Here is a 16,200-nt window from a genome sequence, read left to right on the forward strand (position 1 = left end):
CTGCAGGATTGGGCTGAAACTGGCTCTCCAACATCTCTGAGGGAGTCCCAAATTGCAAGAGGACACAGGCCAGGCTAAGGGACCCTACCAGTACACAATTGGGCTGGGGAGGGAAGGTGGAGGGCTCTAGGGCGTGTCCAGCCCATCTCCCTCAGTGCCCATCGGCTGGACCCCTCCCTAATGGTTGGAGCATCTGCCCCCTGGTGGTCAGTGCATGTCATAGTGAGTGGCTGATCAACCTTATGATATCATTAGCATAATACACTTTGATTGGTTGTTCAGTTGTTCTGCATATTACTCTTTTATTATATAGAATAGCCAAGATTTGGAAGCAGCCCAAGTGTCAAGTAGATGAGTGGATAAAGAAGGTAGGTTTACACTATGGAATACTACTCGGCCATAAAAGGAAGGAAATCTTACCCTTTGTGACAACAATGATTGACCTGTAGAGCATTACACTGAGTGAAATGAGCTGGTCAGAGAAAGACATGTACCATATGATTTCACTCATATTTGGAATCTAACAAACTGAACTCCCAAGCAAAATAGAGACAGACTCATAGATAGAAAGCAGGCTGACAGCCGTTAGGGGGCAAGGGGTGGGAACTGGAGGGGTTTGAGCAATAAAGAAAAAAGAAAAAGCTCATGGACACAAAGAACAGTGTGGTGACTGCCGGGGTGAGGAGGGTGTGGGGGGAAGTGGAGGAGACTTTAGGGAGGATTAATGGTGATGGAAGGGGACTTGTCTTGGCGTGGTGAACACACAATATAGTGTACAGGTGATGTGTTGTGGAATTGTGTACCTGAACACTGCTTAATTTTGTTAACCAGTGTTACTCCGATAAATTCAGTAAAAAGGGAAAATAGCATATGAGAAAATCTCCTATTAGGCACAAGCTATTTTCTTTTCTCAAAGTACCTGGAATAGAATGGCAAATCAGGAAGTAGGGTGGTGGTGTCACAAATTTTCCTGTCTGACCTCTCACTCACTCCTGAAGTGGAGATGACTGGGTGTCTCTGACTTATCTGCCCTGTCCTGGATTCCAAAAGGAGCAGACACTTAACACCAGAGAGAGAAGAGCACAAATCTAGCTTTTTGATTGGCAGTCATAGAATACTATTGTCTAGTTTATGCAAACAGACACACTAACATATTAAATACTAATTACAATAAGCTATCTGGCCTTGCCTGACCAGCTGAACAGGTCCAGGAAAGAGTAAGCAAATACATCTTGACTTCTTGCACTGGGTTAGAGAATATCACTTTTATAAACACTCTAATCAATTTATTCCTTAAATGAAACCTGACGTTTCTGTCTCTATTTGCAACAAATCATTGAAAAGGTAAACACTGAGTCTTAGAACTTTCTTTGAGGTACTAATCTCTTGTTTTCTTACCTTTGGTCTGAGTGGCACTTGTACCAGCTCAGGATCATAAGATTCTAATCTATTTTTTAGTCGTTAAACATTTGGAGGAGGAAAAGCACATGAAAAAATACTAGCAGGTAGCTTGCCATGTGCACTTTACTTACATGATTTCATTTCCTTCTTACAACTCATGAGGTAAGAATTATCATAAAGAACAAAACAGCCCGGCCGGCATGGCTCCATGGCTGAGCGTTGACCTATGAACTAGAAGGTAAGTTTGATTCCCAGTCATGGCACATGCCCAGGCTGTGGGCTCGATCCTCAGTGTGGAGTGTGCAGGAGGGAGCCAATTGGTGATTCTTACTATCACTGATGTTCTCTCTCTCTCTCTCCCCCTCTCCCTTCTTCTTTGAAATCAATAAAATAAATATATATTTTTTAAAGGGCAACTTACTTTAAAAAAAAGAAAAAAGAATAAAACATGCTCAGAAAAGTTAAACATCATGTCTAAGGTTGCACAGGCTTTAGGAAAACAATTGTAACGGTAAATTACAAGTAAATTTCAGGACAAATTATTTTAGTCTTTTATCAAGAATTACTAAGGCCAGTCTGGCCCGTATGGCTCAGTGGCTGAGCATCAACTCATGAACAAGAGATCACAGTTCCATTCCCCGTCAGGACACAAGCCTGGGTTGTGGGCCCAACCCCCAGTGTACAGTGTGCAGGAGGCAACCAATCAATGTTTCTCTCGTCATTGATGTTTCTAGCTCTCTCTCCCTCCCCTTTCCTCTCTCAGAAATCAATAAAAATGTATTTTAAAAAGAAAAAGGATTACTAAGTCTAGCAGAAAAGAAAATGGCCCTCACTACTGAAAGAAAAAAAAGCCCTGGCTACAGAAAACCAGTCTACCTAATATTCTACTGAAAATTTTCCACCACAAATTCCCTTACCTAACACTAAATAAAAAGGTATAACTCCTTTCCAAGATAAGATTAGTTCTCCTCCATAAAAGAGAAAGCTATTTTCTGAAGAAGTTAATGGCTTTATGATATTTGCAGAGTTGGCCTAACTCTTGCTATTCAACTAACTTGCCTAGTTCCAGCTGTTCAGGATGTAATTTATTTCATGAAAATTGCGAAACACTATGGAAAATCCTTTAGAGATAGACTGCTTGGACAAAGTAAAAATTTAGGCATTCTTTTTTCAGCAGCACTGTTAAAATGAGTGGTAATGGAGGAGAAGGGAGGGGAAAAAATCAATTCTAAGTCTTCCCACCAGACATATAAACATTTAGAAAAGGGAAATGAGGGCTATGGAGAGCTGAAGAGCAATGAGAACTTTCCCTTAAAGATTCCAGGTTGGGTAAATAACAGGTTATTTCATTTTGCATGTACCAGAAGACCCTCACTGAATGCTTGAATTTATCAAGCTCATCCCCTATCCATGACTGCATTACTTTTCCCTCCAACTTAAATATTTAATACTTGTCTTTGCAAGACTAACTTCTTGTTTTCCATCATGAGTTCTCATCTTAGACTGTTCCTCTCTTAGAAAGACTTTCTGCTTGCCTGAAGGCACACCTCATCCCTTAATGTCATACCAGCCTGTTTTTTTTTTTTCTTATGTCATGGATCACCATCTGAAATTACCTTTCTTACTCTTTTATACATGCTCATGATAATCACAATTATGTCAGCAACATGAGGTCAGGGATCTTTTTTAAAAAATTTATTTTATTGATTTTTTACAGAGAGGAAGGGAGAGGGATAGAGAGTTAGAAACATCGATGAGAGAGAAAATCAATCAGCTGCCTCCTTTACACTCCCTATTAGGGATGTGCCTGCAACTAAGGTACATGCCCTTAACTGGAATCGAATCTGGGACCCTTCAGTCCACAGGCTTACACTCTATCCATTGAGCCAAACCAGTTAGGGCAAAAGACCTTGACTTACTTATCTTTCTATCCTCAATTCTTAGCCCACAGTATATATGTTCAATGACTGCATTAAGGCTAATTATTGGTATTATATTGCATAAATGTGAAAGAATGGGGTGAAAATGAAGATTCCATTTACTTCACTCAAAACCCTTGCCTTTAAGTTCAATGAGAGTAAGAAATAAAAGTTTATGACCCATGACAATAAAAACAAATTGGGGCCAAAACCGGTTTGGCTCAGTGGTAGAGCATCGGTCTGCGGACTGAAAGGTCCCAGGTTCGATTCCGGTCAAGGGCATGTACATTGGTTGCAGGCACATCCCCGGTAGGGGGTGTGCAAGAGGCAGCTGATCGATGTTTCTCTCTCATTGACATTTCTATCTCTCTATCTCTCTCCCTTCCTCTCTGTAAAAAATCAATAAAATATATTTAAAAAATAAATAAAATAAAATAAAACTCTCAGCATTTATTTGTATCAAGTTTAAAAAAAAAAATTGGGTTATATTTCTTGTGAAATACCCTCACCACTGCTGTGATGTGCATCCTGCTTCAGTATAGGCCAAATCAAACCGACTAGAATATTTACAGAGCAAATAACTTCCATTGTCCAGATCATAAAAGACTTTGATCAAACCAAAGAAATTTCCACCTACTTCCTCATTTATTTAAAATTCACTTCTAGCATAGCATCCTAGAGGTGGACAGAGAAAACCAAGAAAGAACACCTCAATTTTATGGCAAAGCATCCTATCTAATAAAAGGGTAATATGCAAATTAACTGTCACTCTGTCACAAATATGGCAACACCCATAGCCACAAGATAGCAGCGCCCAGTCCTCTCAGGCCCGCCAGAGTGCCCCAGTCTCAGGGGGGTGGCTCTCACTGAGTGACCTGGTGGAATGCTTGCTTCACTGCCCCGGCAATGAGGCAGGTGTTCCACGCCCAGCGGGGACGGGCTTCTGGGCCACACCCGGGGCAGCGGGCATGGAGTGGCCAGGCCCCACAGAGAGCTACTGGCACAAGGATTTGTGTGCAGGGCTACTAGTGAAATAATAAAAGTGAAGCAACTTTCAAATCAGAGTTCTTAACCTCTAAAGTTTGAAGGCAGAAAAAAAGTTAGAAGTCTCTAGAAATTTAATCTGCCTTTGGACAAAATTCCAAATCATATAAAAATAATGCTTTCATCCTCACTTGCCACAGCCTGCCTTACTGCTCACATGCCCTGCTAACCCCACAGAAATGCTTTGATTACATGAAGTCCTTCACCAGATTAGGCCAGTGTCCAGAGCACTGGCTCCTTATCACACTCAGACTTATGCCAAACATATAAAAATTGGTACAGATGCTTTTAGTCTTAATACTTTAAGGTAGGGGTGAGGAATGTCAGGCCCCTGGGCCAAAATCATTTGGTCTGGCCCTGCAAAGGCTTTAGGGGTTAGTTAACCAAATGTCTAACCAAATATAGCATGTTAATTTTCAAAACTGATAATTCTGTATGGCCCTCAGTGATGTTATAAGTATACAATTAGTCCTTCGCAGAAAAAAGGATCCCTCCCCCCGCTTCCCGGCTGTAAAGTGTAGACCTTTTAGTTGATGCTGTAGCTGTTACTATGGAGCCAAAGGGAAGAACAATGATTACTGGACAGAATTAGGAAAGTCCCAAAGTAACAAAAGATAGTGTCATCACGCCCTAACTGGTTTGGCTCAGTAGATAGAGCGTCAGCCTATGGACTCAAGGGTCCTAGGTTCAATTCTAGTCAAGGGCATGTACCTTGGTTGCAGGCACATCCCCAGGAGGGGGTGTGCAAGAGGCAGCATATCGACGTTTCTCTCTCATGGATGTTTCTAGCTTTCTATCTCTCTCCTTTCCTCTCTGTAAGAAAATATATATACATACATATATATATATATATATATATATATATATATATATATATATATTTAAGATGGTGTGATCATTGCTGAAGTCCATTGACTTAAAAGATAAATACAAAAATATTAGCACTAAATTTGTCCAAGATGTTGCCAATAATACAAATGAAGGGGCTGGGGATGGCACCACTGTTGCTACTGTACTGGTACATTCTGCTGCCAAGGAAGACTTTGAGAAAATTAGCAAAGGTGCTAATCCAGAGGAAATCAGGTGTGATGTTAGCTGTTAATGCTATAATTGCTGAACTTACAAAACAGTCTAAACCTGTGACAACCCCTGAAGAAATTGCTCAGGTTGCTATGATTTCTGCAAACGGAAACAAAGAAATTGGGAACATTTTTCCTGATGCAATGAAAAAGGTTGAAAGAGCCGAAACCAGGTTGGCTCAGTGGATAGCGCATTGGCCTGCGGACTGAAAGGTCCCAGGTTTGATTCCGGTCAAGGGCATATACATTGGCTGCAGGCACATCCCCGTGGTGGATGTGCAGGAGGCAGCTGGTCGATGTTTCTCTCTCATCATTTCTAGCTCTCTATCCCTCTCTCTTCCTCTCTGTGGAAAATCAATAAAATATATATTTTTTTTTTTTTTTAAAAAAAAAAAGAAAGAAAAAGGTTGAAAGAAACAGCATCATCACAGTAAAGGATGGAAAAATACTGAATGATGAATTAGAAATTACTGAACGTACTGAAACCGGTTTGGCTCAGTGGTAGAGCGTCGGTCTGCGGACTGAAGGGTCCCGGGTTCGATTCCGGTCAAGGGCATGTACATTGGTTGCAGGCACATCCCTGATAGGGGGTGTGCAAGAGGCAGCTGGTCGATGTTTCTCTCTCATCGATGTTTCTAGCTCTCTATCCCTCTCTCCTCCTCTCTGTAAAAAATCAATAAAATATATTTAAAAAAAAAAAAAAAAGAAATTACTGAACGCATGGAAATTTGATCGAGGTTATATTTCTCCATACTTCATTAATACATCAAAAGGTCAGAAATGTGAATTCCAAGATGCCTATGTTCAACTGAGTGGAAAGAAAATTTGCAGAGTTCAGTCCATTGTACCTGCTCTTGAAACTGCCAATGCTCACCATAAGCTCTGGTCATAACTGCTGAAGATGCTGATGGAGAAATTCTAAGTACACTTGTGACTAGGCTAAAAGTTGGGTCTTCTGGTTGTAGCAGTCAAAGCTCCAGGGTTTGGTGACAAGAGAAAGAACCAGCTTAAAGACATGGCTATTGCTACTGGTGGTACAGTGTTTAGAGAAGAATTAACCCTAAATTTTGAAAATGTTCAGCCTCATGTTAGGAAAGATTGGAGATGCTCTTGAAAGGAAAAGGTGCCATGGCTCAAATTTAAAAACATATTCAAGAAATCATCCAACAGTTAGATAGCCAAAAAGGAATACGAAAAGGAAAAACTCAATGAATGTCTGGCAAAACTCTCAGATGGAGTAGCCGTGCTGAAGTTTGCTGGCACAAGTGACATGGAAATGAATGAAAAGAGCGTAACATGCCCTCACTACTACACAAGCTGCAGTTGAAGAAGACACTGCTCTGGGGAGGGGTTGTGCCCTGCTTCAATGCATTACAGCCTTGGACTCATTAAATCCATGAAAATAAATTTAAAAAATTGGTATAGAAATTATTTTTTAAAAAGCACTCAACATTCCTGCAATAAACATTGCTAAGAATGCAGGTGTTGAGGGATCGTTGATAGCTGACCTCAGAAGTTGGTTATGACACTATGCTTGGAGATTCTGCGAATATGGTATAAAAGGAATCATTGATCAAACTAAGATTGTAAGAACTGCTTTATTGGATGGTACTAGAATGGCCTCTCTGGTAATCACGGCAGAAGTTGTAGTCACAGAAATTCCTACAGAAGAGAAAGACCCTGCAATGGGTGAAATGGGTGGAATGGGAGGTGGTATGGGAGGTGGCATGTTCTACCAGGGGTCCTCAACCTTTTTAAAGTGGGGGCCAGATCACGGTCCCTCAGAGAGCTGGAGGGCCGGACTATATGAACTACTAATTCCTACTGTAACACCTCGGCTGCGCTCACTGCCCAAAAAACCTGGCGGGCCGGATCAGACTCCTCTGCGGGCCGCATGTGGCCCGAGGACCGTAGTTTGAAGACGCCTGCATCCTAGACCAGTGCTTTACCATTATCGGTGAGAACTCTGAGAGGGCGCTCAAGGTGGTGCTTCAGAGAAGTCACTTGAAGAAAATGACTGAAGAAAAGGATGGCTAATGTTAAAGAAAACCACTATAACCATCAGTTACTGGTTTTAGTTGACAACATACATAAAGATTTACTGCTGTCATTATCCATGCTTACACATAAATTGTTTTGTATTTTTTATAAAGATATTTGTACATTCCAGATAAGTGTAACAGCCATGCACCAATATACAATACATCTTTCAATTTAAATAGAGGCATTTTTACTACTATTCTGTAAAAATGAGGATTTTCATGTTTGCCATCATCCAGGGAAAAGTTATGCAGCCTTTCTGTGGAGTAAGAATAACTGTGTACAAAGTAGGGAAATATCCAATTATGTGACAACCTTTGTGTAATAACAATTTTCTTAAAATTAAAAAGAATGCTTCCAACATCAAAAGCAACTATCATTCCTAATAAAATAATCCTCCTAAACCTGGCCTCAGAACTAGAAAAGGGTTGTCAAACATCTGACAATTCATAAAACGCTAATATAACGAACCGAATTGAACCGAATTGATAGTAACACGCATACTATCCCAAAGGTAATTAGGATTAAAAACGTTGACGCTAAAACCAAAATCCAGCCTTATCGAATAATGTAATGACCCAGCTTTCAGAGAAAATTCATTTTCATTGCCTTCCAATAGGTACAATAAATCGACCTCCCCTGACCTGCACTCTTCAAAGTGCGATGAATGAACTGCCCCTCGGGGTCAGGGTTCGGTCTGCCCCGTGGGAAAAGGACGCTGCGCTACTCACGAAGGTGGTAAACGAATGCCAACAGGAGGCTGTTCTGAAGCAAAGCATTTCGAGTTCGGCGCCCTTTCCTTCTGGAGACGGTGGGCAGCAGCATTAATTATGCCCGCGGACACCAGGGACACCGGGGCAATAAGCCCGGGGCAAGGCTCCTGGCCAAACGCCCAAGCCATGCCGCCAGGGGAGGGCGGGCGCCGGGGCAGCCGTCCCCGCGCGGGAAGGAGAGGGAGGCCGACAGCCCGGACTGTGGGGGCCTCTCCCCCCGGAGCCGCCGCCGGGGCCAGGGGGCGGGGGTCGGCCGGGCCAAAGTCCACCGCGCGCCGGAGGAACACCCCAACCCGGTCCGCTCCGGCACCTCACCTCGGCCGGCACGGGCAGGTTCTCCGCCGCCGCCTTCAGCTCCAGCACCGAGTCCGTCTGCCGGTCGGTCAGCGGCGCCGTGGTGTCGGGTCTCCGATCCCAGAGAGCCAGCCTCTCCCGGGCGTCCGACTCCGCCGCCGCCTCGGGCAGCAGCAGCAGCGCCGCCTCCGCCATCGCCGCCGCCCCCGGGGCCTCAGCAGCAGCGGGCACTGGGGACCCCGAAGGACTGGCCCGGGCCACTTCCGGGAAAGACGGGCTTCCAGCTAAGCACCGGCAGCAGGGCTGGGCGTACCGGGAGGAATCACCTGAACCCGGAAGCGCTTCCACAGTGTGTGGGCGGGACTGAGGTCAGGACAGACGTGGCTTTAAACCGGTACAAATACTTCCGGTTGCGCTGTAGACGTGGAGGGAGAAGCCTAAAAGACCCTGACGGAAATAGAAATGCCCCTACCGGAAGTCTTTTCCTCAACATCCATAACTTTATTGTTACGTGTTGCTCATGACAGTTGTACTAAGTTACTCTGCAGGCAGGGGCTCGCTCCAGATCTACTACTGCCTCAGCTCACAGCTGGGTAGTCTGGGTGGAGTGTGTGTACTGTGTGATTGCCTTGGTGACCTGTTGATAGTTTCGGTTACCTGGAACAAAACCACGAATACAAACATTTCCAACATCCAATAACTCCGCTGTTAGAAAACTAATTTATGAAAACATAAAAATTCAAAGATATGTGTGCAGCGAATATCATTACTAGCACTATCAAATAATCAGAAACAATCTAAATATTCAACATTGAAGAATTCGGTCAATAATCCATGGCACAGACATGTAACTGGAATATTATTCTGCCACTTAAATCATGTTGTAGAAGGCCAGGGGCAAGGGGGTAGGGGGTGGGCTGGAGGGGATCAATGGGAGAAAAAGGGGCATATGCAATACTTTCAAGAATAAATAATTATTTTTTTAAATCATGTTGTAGACTTGAACAACAAAAATACAATAGTATTGGATCATAATCTTTACTAATAAAAAGGTAATATGCTAATTAGACCGGGTGACCAGATATCTTCCAGACATGGGGCAACCAGGCCGGCAGGGGGGTAGTTGGGGGGGGCAACCAGGCAGGCCAGCAAGGGAGCAGTTGGAAGGCAACCAGGCAGGCCAGCAGGGGGGTAGTTGGGGAGCAGTTGGGAGGCAGCCAAGCAGGCTGGCAGGTGAGCAGTTAGAACCCAGTGGTCCAGATTGCGAGAGGGATGTCCAACTGTTGGTTTAGGCCCAATGCCTGATTGGAGAGGGTGCAGGCCAGGCTGAAGACACCCCCCCCCCCCAATACACAAATTTCATGCACCAGGCCTCTAGTTTATAATAATATACTCGTGAGTCCATACTAATATAAATAATTGAATTAGTAAACTGGGGAGAAGAGACAATCTACCTTACAGAAAAATCCCAAAACAAAAAATATGGAATGAATGAGGAAAATAATAACAATTGTAGCAGGCAATATGTAAAGATGGGTGCTAAAATTAGTGGGTGAAAGTTGGAGGAGAAACAGAAATTTGCATTGGAAAAATAATCTCCCCAAGGTATGTATTAATAGCAAGGGGAGCTATTAGCTTTACAGTGGAAATGCCTGGCATACATTACCTTAACCAAGTAATCAAAGCATCATCATAAAACTCCTAACATGATAGATCAAGGACACAATATCACTTCAGTGGTATTCTTGCAAAAAATGCAAAACCACATTCTAAATATGAGAAAACATCAGGCAAATTCAAATTGAGGGATGTCCTACAAAATTCACCAGTATTCTTCAAAAGTGTCAAGGTCATAAAAAAAAATTAGGGAAGATTGAGGAACTGTTACATACTGAAGATGAAATATGACAATTAGATGCAATGTTGGAACCTGGATTGGATCCTGAAATAGAAAAAGGGAAAACTACAAAATAAAATACAGATATTCCAACAAGGTCTGTAGCTTAGGTAACAGTATTATGCCAATGTTAATTTCCAGTTTTGATTATTGCACACAGTTATCTAAGCTGAATGAAGGGTACACCCGAACTCTGTACTACTTTTGCAACTTTTCTGAAGTCAAAAATTATCTCTCAAAGTCAAGAGTTAAAACTCTAATGTTGTAGAAAATACTTATCTGCTTGGAAAAAATATTGATATATTATAATTTTAGAAAAGATAGTCTATGATTCTATTGCCCAAAAGAAACACTCCCAAAACATTGACAGATGGTTGGGATTACTAATAAATAATTTTCTTATTTTCATCTTCCTCTGTCTCCTCCTCCTCCTCATTTTACAATGAATTCTGCACTAAAGAGCAAAGTTTTTGTTTTAATTGTTCAACCCAGCTTCAGAGTATTGTTTCTCCATCACATCAATCCACCACTATTTCCTAAAGAAAGTCATCTTGTAGATATGTACAGATATGTACATCTACCTGTTTAAGTAGCTAAAACATTCTCTTCAGATCAGACTGACCTCTAGTTCCCAAAATCTCAGACATGAAGTTAATCCTCTTGAGTTTTGTGATGACAAACACCACAAAATATAAATATATATTCAACAGCCAAATATGAACTCTCTCTCTCTCCCAAATGCATTTCCATTGCAGATTTTTCCAAATTCATGATCAATCTATTCTCTTCTAAAATTGTCTAATTCCAGCCGGGACCGGTTTGGCTCAATGGATAGAGCGTCGGCTTGGGGACTGAAGGGTCTCAGGTTCGATTCCAGTCAAGGGCATGTACCTTGGTTGTGGGCAGATCCCAGTAGGGGGTGTGCAAGAAGCAGCTGATCGATGACTCTCTCTCATCGATGTTTCTAACTCTCTATCTCTCTCTCTTCCTCTCTGTAAAAAATCAATAAAATATATTTAAAAATAAATAAATAAATAAATAAATAAATAAATAATTGTCTAATTCCTTAAAATATTTTTACCAACTGGTGGTTCATGATGCTAGAAGTTAGCAATTCAGGTTATGGTATCGCTGAAAAAGATTTGTGCCAACGCTGAATGTTTAATGAGCTATTGTGAGGTGAAATTGTTACCAGGAAACCCCCAGTGGGCTTGGGCTGCCTGTTGCACTGTCCAATAACGAAGGCAGGGTTGATTCATATAAGGTGATTATTGAGAAGGCCAGACAACCAAGAAGACAAGGAGCATCCAAAACCTGTCTTATAGCAAGGTGCAAGGGATATGATTATACTGGGAGAATGGACTAGGGTGAAGTTGAGAACAGAATGCAATTGCATTCAATCCTGGGGGCCACAGAATTCAACTATTGTTCTTGGTTGTTAAGCAATGAGATGATGTCTTGGCTCCTGGTGGGGTTGGCCTGGCCATGCTGAGTGGCCCTGCTTGCTTGCTGGGTACAGTGTACATTGTCCGCAGCTGAATCACATCCTCTATCACTTCACTTGGGATCTACGGAAGTATGCAGGTGCACCGGCCTAAGAAATGAAACTCGGAAAAACGTAACCCTCTATTCCCATAAGTATATGTACTCTATAATTTCAAACTGACATGATTATCTTTCAGATTAATTCAGGCACTTTACCTACCAGATTATAAACCCCTACACTTATCAAATGAGGGAAGAGAAAGGTGGATAATGCAGCACAAGAATGCCTGGATTATTCTTGATTTGAAGAATTGAGGGAGCTAAGGAAGAACAGATGTGCCTAGTCACCAGCTGGCTCTGAAGGGGTGGGGAAGCAACAAGAACAGTTAAACGGAGTAATAGCAGTTTTTATGTTTTTTTTTTAATTTTGCAGAATATTAGCATAGAAGTTATATTCATTGTATATATATAACTGATTTCAGAGAGGAAGGGAGAGGGTGAGAAAGATGAAAACATCAATGGTGAGAGAGAATCATTGATCAGCTGCCTCTTGCACACCCCACAATAGAGATCAAGCCCATGATTGAGGATTGAACTGTGACCTTCTGGTTCCTTGGTCAATGCTTAACCACTGAGCCACTCCGGCTAGGCAAAAGTTATATACATTTAAACAATATAGTGGTTGCTCAAAATATAGTAGAAACTGAATTTTCTGCTTCAGACTCTAGTGTTCGTTTCGGTATAGACAAATATTATCTATATTAACCAATAGTAACCCCTCATTAACCAAAGAAGTACAAATTTCCTACAATGAATCCATGTTTATACTCTGTATTACAAGTCAAATTTCTTCCTGTTTCCAGCTGATGATTAGCTTATTCCCAGAAGCACTGAAGGACATGACAAATAAGTTGCAGTTTTCATTTTCTACTATAATTCTTACAATATATTTATTTAACTCAAGTTTTGATAACTGTTCCCATAAATTAATTCAAATTGATATAGTAAATACTCATATTGCATGTATCTGTGTGTATGTACATAGTAAGATACACACACATATTCATATTGTATGTATGCAAGTGGGGATGGGAAAGGCAATGAGAAGACACAGGCTATCTTGTCAAAAGGACAAAGATGAGGTCAAAGTTGTCTCATCCCTAAAGATCAAGGTCCCCATATTACAGTAGATAACATTTTGTTTATGTTATCCAGATTTCACTTTTAATCACTAAATTGCAGTCCTATTGATAGGGTAGGAGTTATTCTCTTTCATGTAGACAAAAGTAAACAAAACACAGAATATGAAGTTAGTCATCAAAGATATTTGGGAGAATGAAGGAAAAAGGTAACCTTTATATGCTCTTTGAAGAGGGAAATTTGCCCAACACTTATCAAAACAGAGGGTAGAGAAACAAGGAAAAAGATAGCCCTATTATTCAGCAATTATGTCTCTGAGAATTTACACTAGAGAAATCCTTGAATATTCAAAAAGTACATGTAAAATATAGTTCATAATGAAGAAAAATGGACACAATCTAAATATTTTTCAATAGGGGAATAGTTTAGTTCCTGTTATATATTGCTACCTAACAAATTGTGCCCTAAAAGAACCACCATTTTGATGTTATCTTTCATAATTCTGTGGGTCAGGAGTTTCTTCAGGGAACATAAGAATCATCACCCTAGCTGATTTGGCTCAGTAGATAAATTGTCACTTGTGGACTGAAGGGTCCCAGGTTCCAGTCTGGTCAAGGACACATGCCCGGGCTGTAGGCTCAATCTCTCATAATTGATCTTTCTATCTCTTTCACCCTCTCTCTTACTCTCTAAAATCTATATATATACATACATATATATATATATATAATATATATATATATATACACACACACATATATACATATATATATATATTTTTTTTTAAAGGAACTTTTAACAACAACAAAAAATCGTCTCTGTTCATCATGTCTAAAATCATAGCTGGGGTGACACAAATACCCACAGTCTGGACAGCTGGAGACTGACTGCACATCTCTACATCCTCCTGTAGTCTCAGTGCTTCTCTGTTGGTCATTCACATGGTCTCTCAGGGGCTTATGGCTTAGAGATAGTTCCCCAAGGCTAATGTAGAACTAGCCTCAGAAGTCACAGGAGATCACTTCTGTTGCATTCTCTGCAAAGCAAGTCACTATGGGCAAGCCAGACCCAAATGGAGGGAAATTGACTCCAATTCTCAGTGGAAGGAGGAGCAAAGAACAAAATAGCAAACACAATTCAACAGCATATTAAAATGATTATACATTATGACCAACTTGGAATTATTTCTGGAATGCAAGGATGGTTCAATGAATGAAAATAATCATTGTAATACACCACATCAGCAGAAAGAAGAAAAAAAGCCCACAATGAACATCATACTCAGTGTGAAAGATTGAAAGCCTTTCCTATAGGATCAGGAACAAAGCATGGATGTCCACTTTCACCACTTCTATTTTACATAGTATTGGAAGTTCTAAATGGAGTGATTAGGCAAAAAAAGAAATAAAAAGCATCCAAACTGGAAAAAAGATAATAGTACTCTGCTTGAAGATGATATGATCTTACATGTAGACACCCTAAATATTCCACACAAAAAAAACCTATTAGAACTAATAAATAAATTCAGCAAAGTAGCAGGATACTAAGTCAACACACAAAAATGAACAATCTGAAAAGGAAATTATGAAAACAAATTTTATTTACAATAGCATTAAAAAGCATAAAATACTTAGGAATTAACTTAGCCAAGGAAGTGAAACACATGTACAATGAAACCTAGAAAGCATTGCTAAAAGAAATTGAGATATAAATAAATGGAAACACATCTCATGTTCATGAATTAAAAAGTTTAATATTGTTAAAATATCAATACTACCCAAAGCAAGCTATAGAATCAGTGTAATTCCTATCCAAATCCCAATGACAGTTTGTGAAGAAATAGACTCACCTTAAAATTCATATGGAATCTCAAAGGAATCCCAAATAGCCAAAACAATCTTTAATAAAGAACAAAATTGGAGGATTCACACTTGCCAATTTCAAATTCACTTGTTGATGAAATTGTATAATGGTACAGTCATGGTGGAGCAGTATGCAGTTCCTCAAAAAATTAAAAATTACTGCCAAAACCAATTTAGCTCAGTGGATAGAGCGTCAGCCTGCGGACTGAAGGGTCCCAGGTTCGATTCCGGTCAAGGGCATGAACCTTGGCTGCAGGCACATCCCCAGTAGGGGGTGTGAAAGAGGCAGCTGGTTGATGTTTTTTTTCTCATCGACGTTTCTAGCCCTCTATCCCTCTTCCTTTCTCTCTGTAAAAAAATCAATAAAATATATATATTTTTTAAATTACCATATGACCCAGGAATTCTTTCTGTAAATATATACAAAATAGTGAAAGCAGTGACTCAAAGAGAGTACACCTATGTTCATAACCGTTCACTGTAGCTAAAATGTGTAAGTAACCAAGTATTCATCAACAATGGGTGGATAAGCAAAATGTGGTCTACACAAATAATGGAATATTATTCAGCCTAAAAAGGGCAGGAAACTGTAATATACTACAATACGGATGAATCTTGAGGGCATTATGCTAAGTCAAATAAGCTAGTAACAGAAGGATGAATACTGAATGAGTCTACATATTGAGGTACATAAATTAGTCAAAAATCATAAAAACAGAGAGTGTAAGGGTAGTTGCCAGGAGCTATTGGGAGGAGAGAATAAGGAGTTGTTTACTGGGTATGGAGTGTCAGTTCTACAAGATGAAGTTACAGTGGTGACAGTTGCACAACAATGTAAATGTATTTAAGACCACTAAACTGTATACTTAAAAATGGTTAAGTCGAAACCGGTTTGGCTTAGTGGATAGAGCGTTGGCCTGCGGACTGAAGGGTCCTGGGTTCGATTCCGGTCAAGGGCATGTACCATGGTTGCAGGCACATCCCCAGTAAGAGAATCAATGATTCTCTCTCATCGATGTTTCTAACCCTCTATCCCTCTCTCTTCCTCTCTGTAAAAAATCAATAAAATATATTTAAAATAATGGTTAAGACAATAAAATTTATGTAATGTGTATTACACTGCAAAAAAAAAAAAAAAAAAAAAAGATCCAGATGTAAGTTCTGGGATCTTATCTTCTAGCTTCGGCCTATAACAAGGCCACAAATATAAACACTGCTAATAAATTAAAGGACCAAGATCCACTCAAGACAATTTATCTCAAAAGT

The 16,200-nt window shown here is 40.5% G+C and overlaps 1 protein-coding gene and 1 long non-coding RNA gene across 9 annotated transcripts in view; both read right to left on the bottom strand.

Moving 5' to 3' along the window:
* COG3 (component of oligomeric golgi complex 3) overlaps positions 1-8,923 on the bottom strand; it is a 78,990-nt gene extending 70,067 nt beyond the window's left edge. For 4 of the 8 annotated variants that reach the window (XM_045588666.1, XM_036456458.2, XM_045588667.1 and 1 more), the window contains exon 1: positions 8,572-8,920. In XM_045588666.1, coding sequence (XP_045444622.1) covers positions 8,572-8,745 — 174 coding nt within the window. In that variant the 5' untranslated portion in view covers positions 8,746-8,920. Of the gene's footprint in view, positions 1-8,571 lie in introns of all 8 variants that reach the window. The other 4 variants (XM_036456457.2, XM_036456456.2, XM_036456455.2 and 1 more) reach the window with 4 other exon arrangements.
* LOC123653254 lies at positions 4,051-8,304 on the bottom strand. The gene is made up of 3 exons (XR_006742944.1): positions 8,294-8,304; positions 8,201-8,206; positions 4,051-4,182 (listed from the first exon to the last, which is right to left on the bottom strand). It is a non-coding gene; the product is annotated as an uncharacterized LOC123653254 (long non-coding RNA).
* Positions 8,924-16,200: the final 7,277 nt, after the last annotated feature.

Source organism: Pipistrellus kuhlii, unplaced genomic scaffold (genome assembly GCF_014108245.1).
Source record: "Pipistrellus kuhlii isolate mPipKuh1 unplaced genomic scaffold, mPipKuh1.p scaffold_m20_p_3, whole genome shotgun sequence".
NCBI lineage: Eukaryota > Metazoa > Chordata > Mammalia > Chiroptera > Vespertilionidae > Pipistrellus > Pipistrellus kuhlii.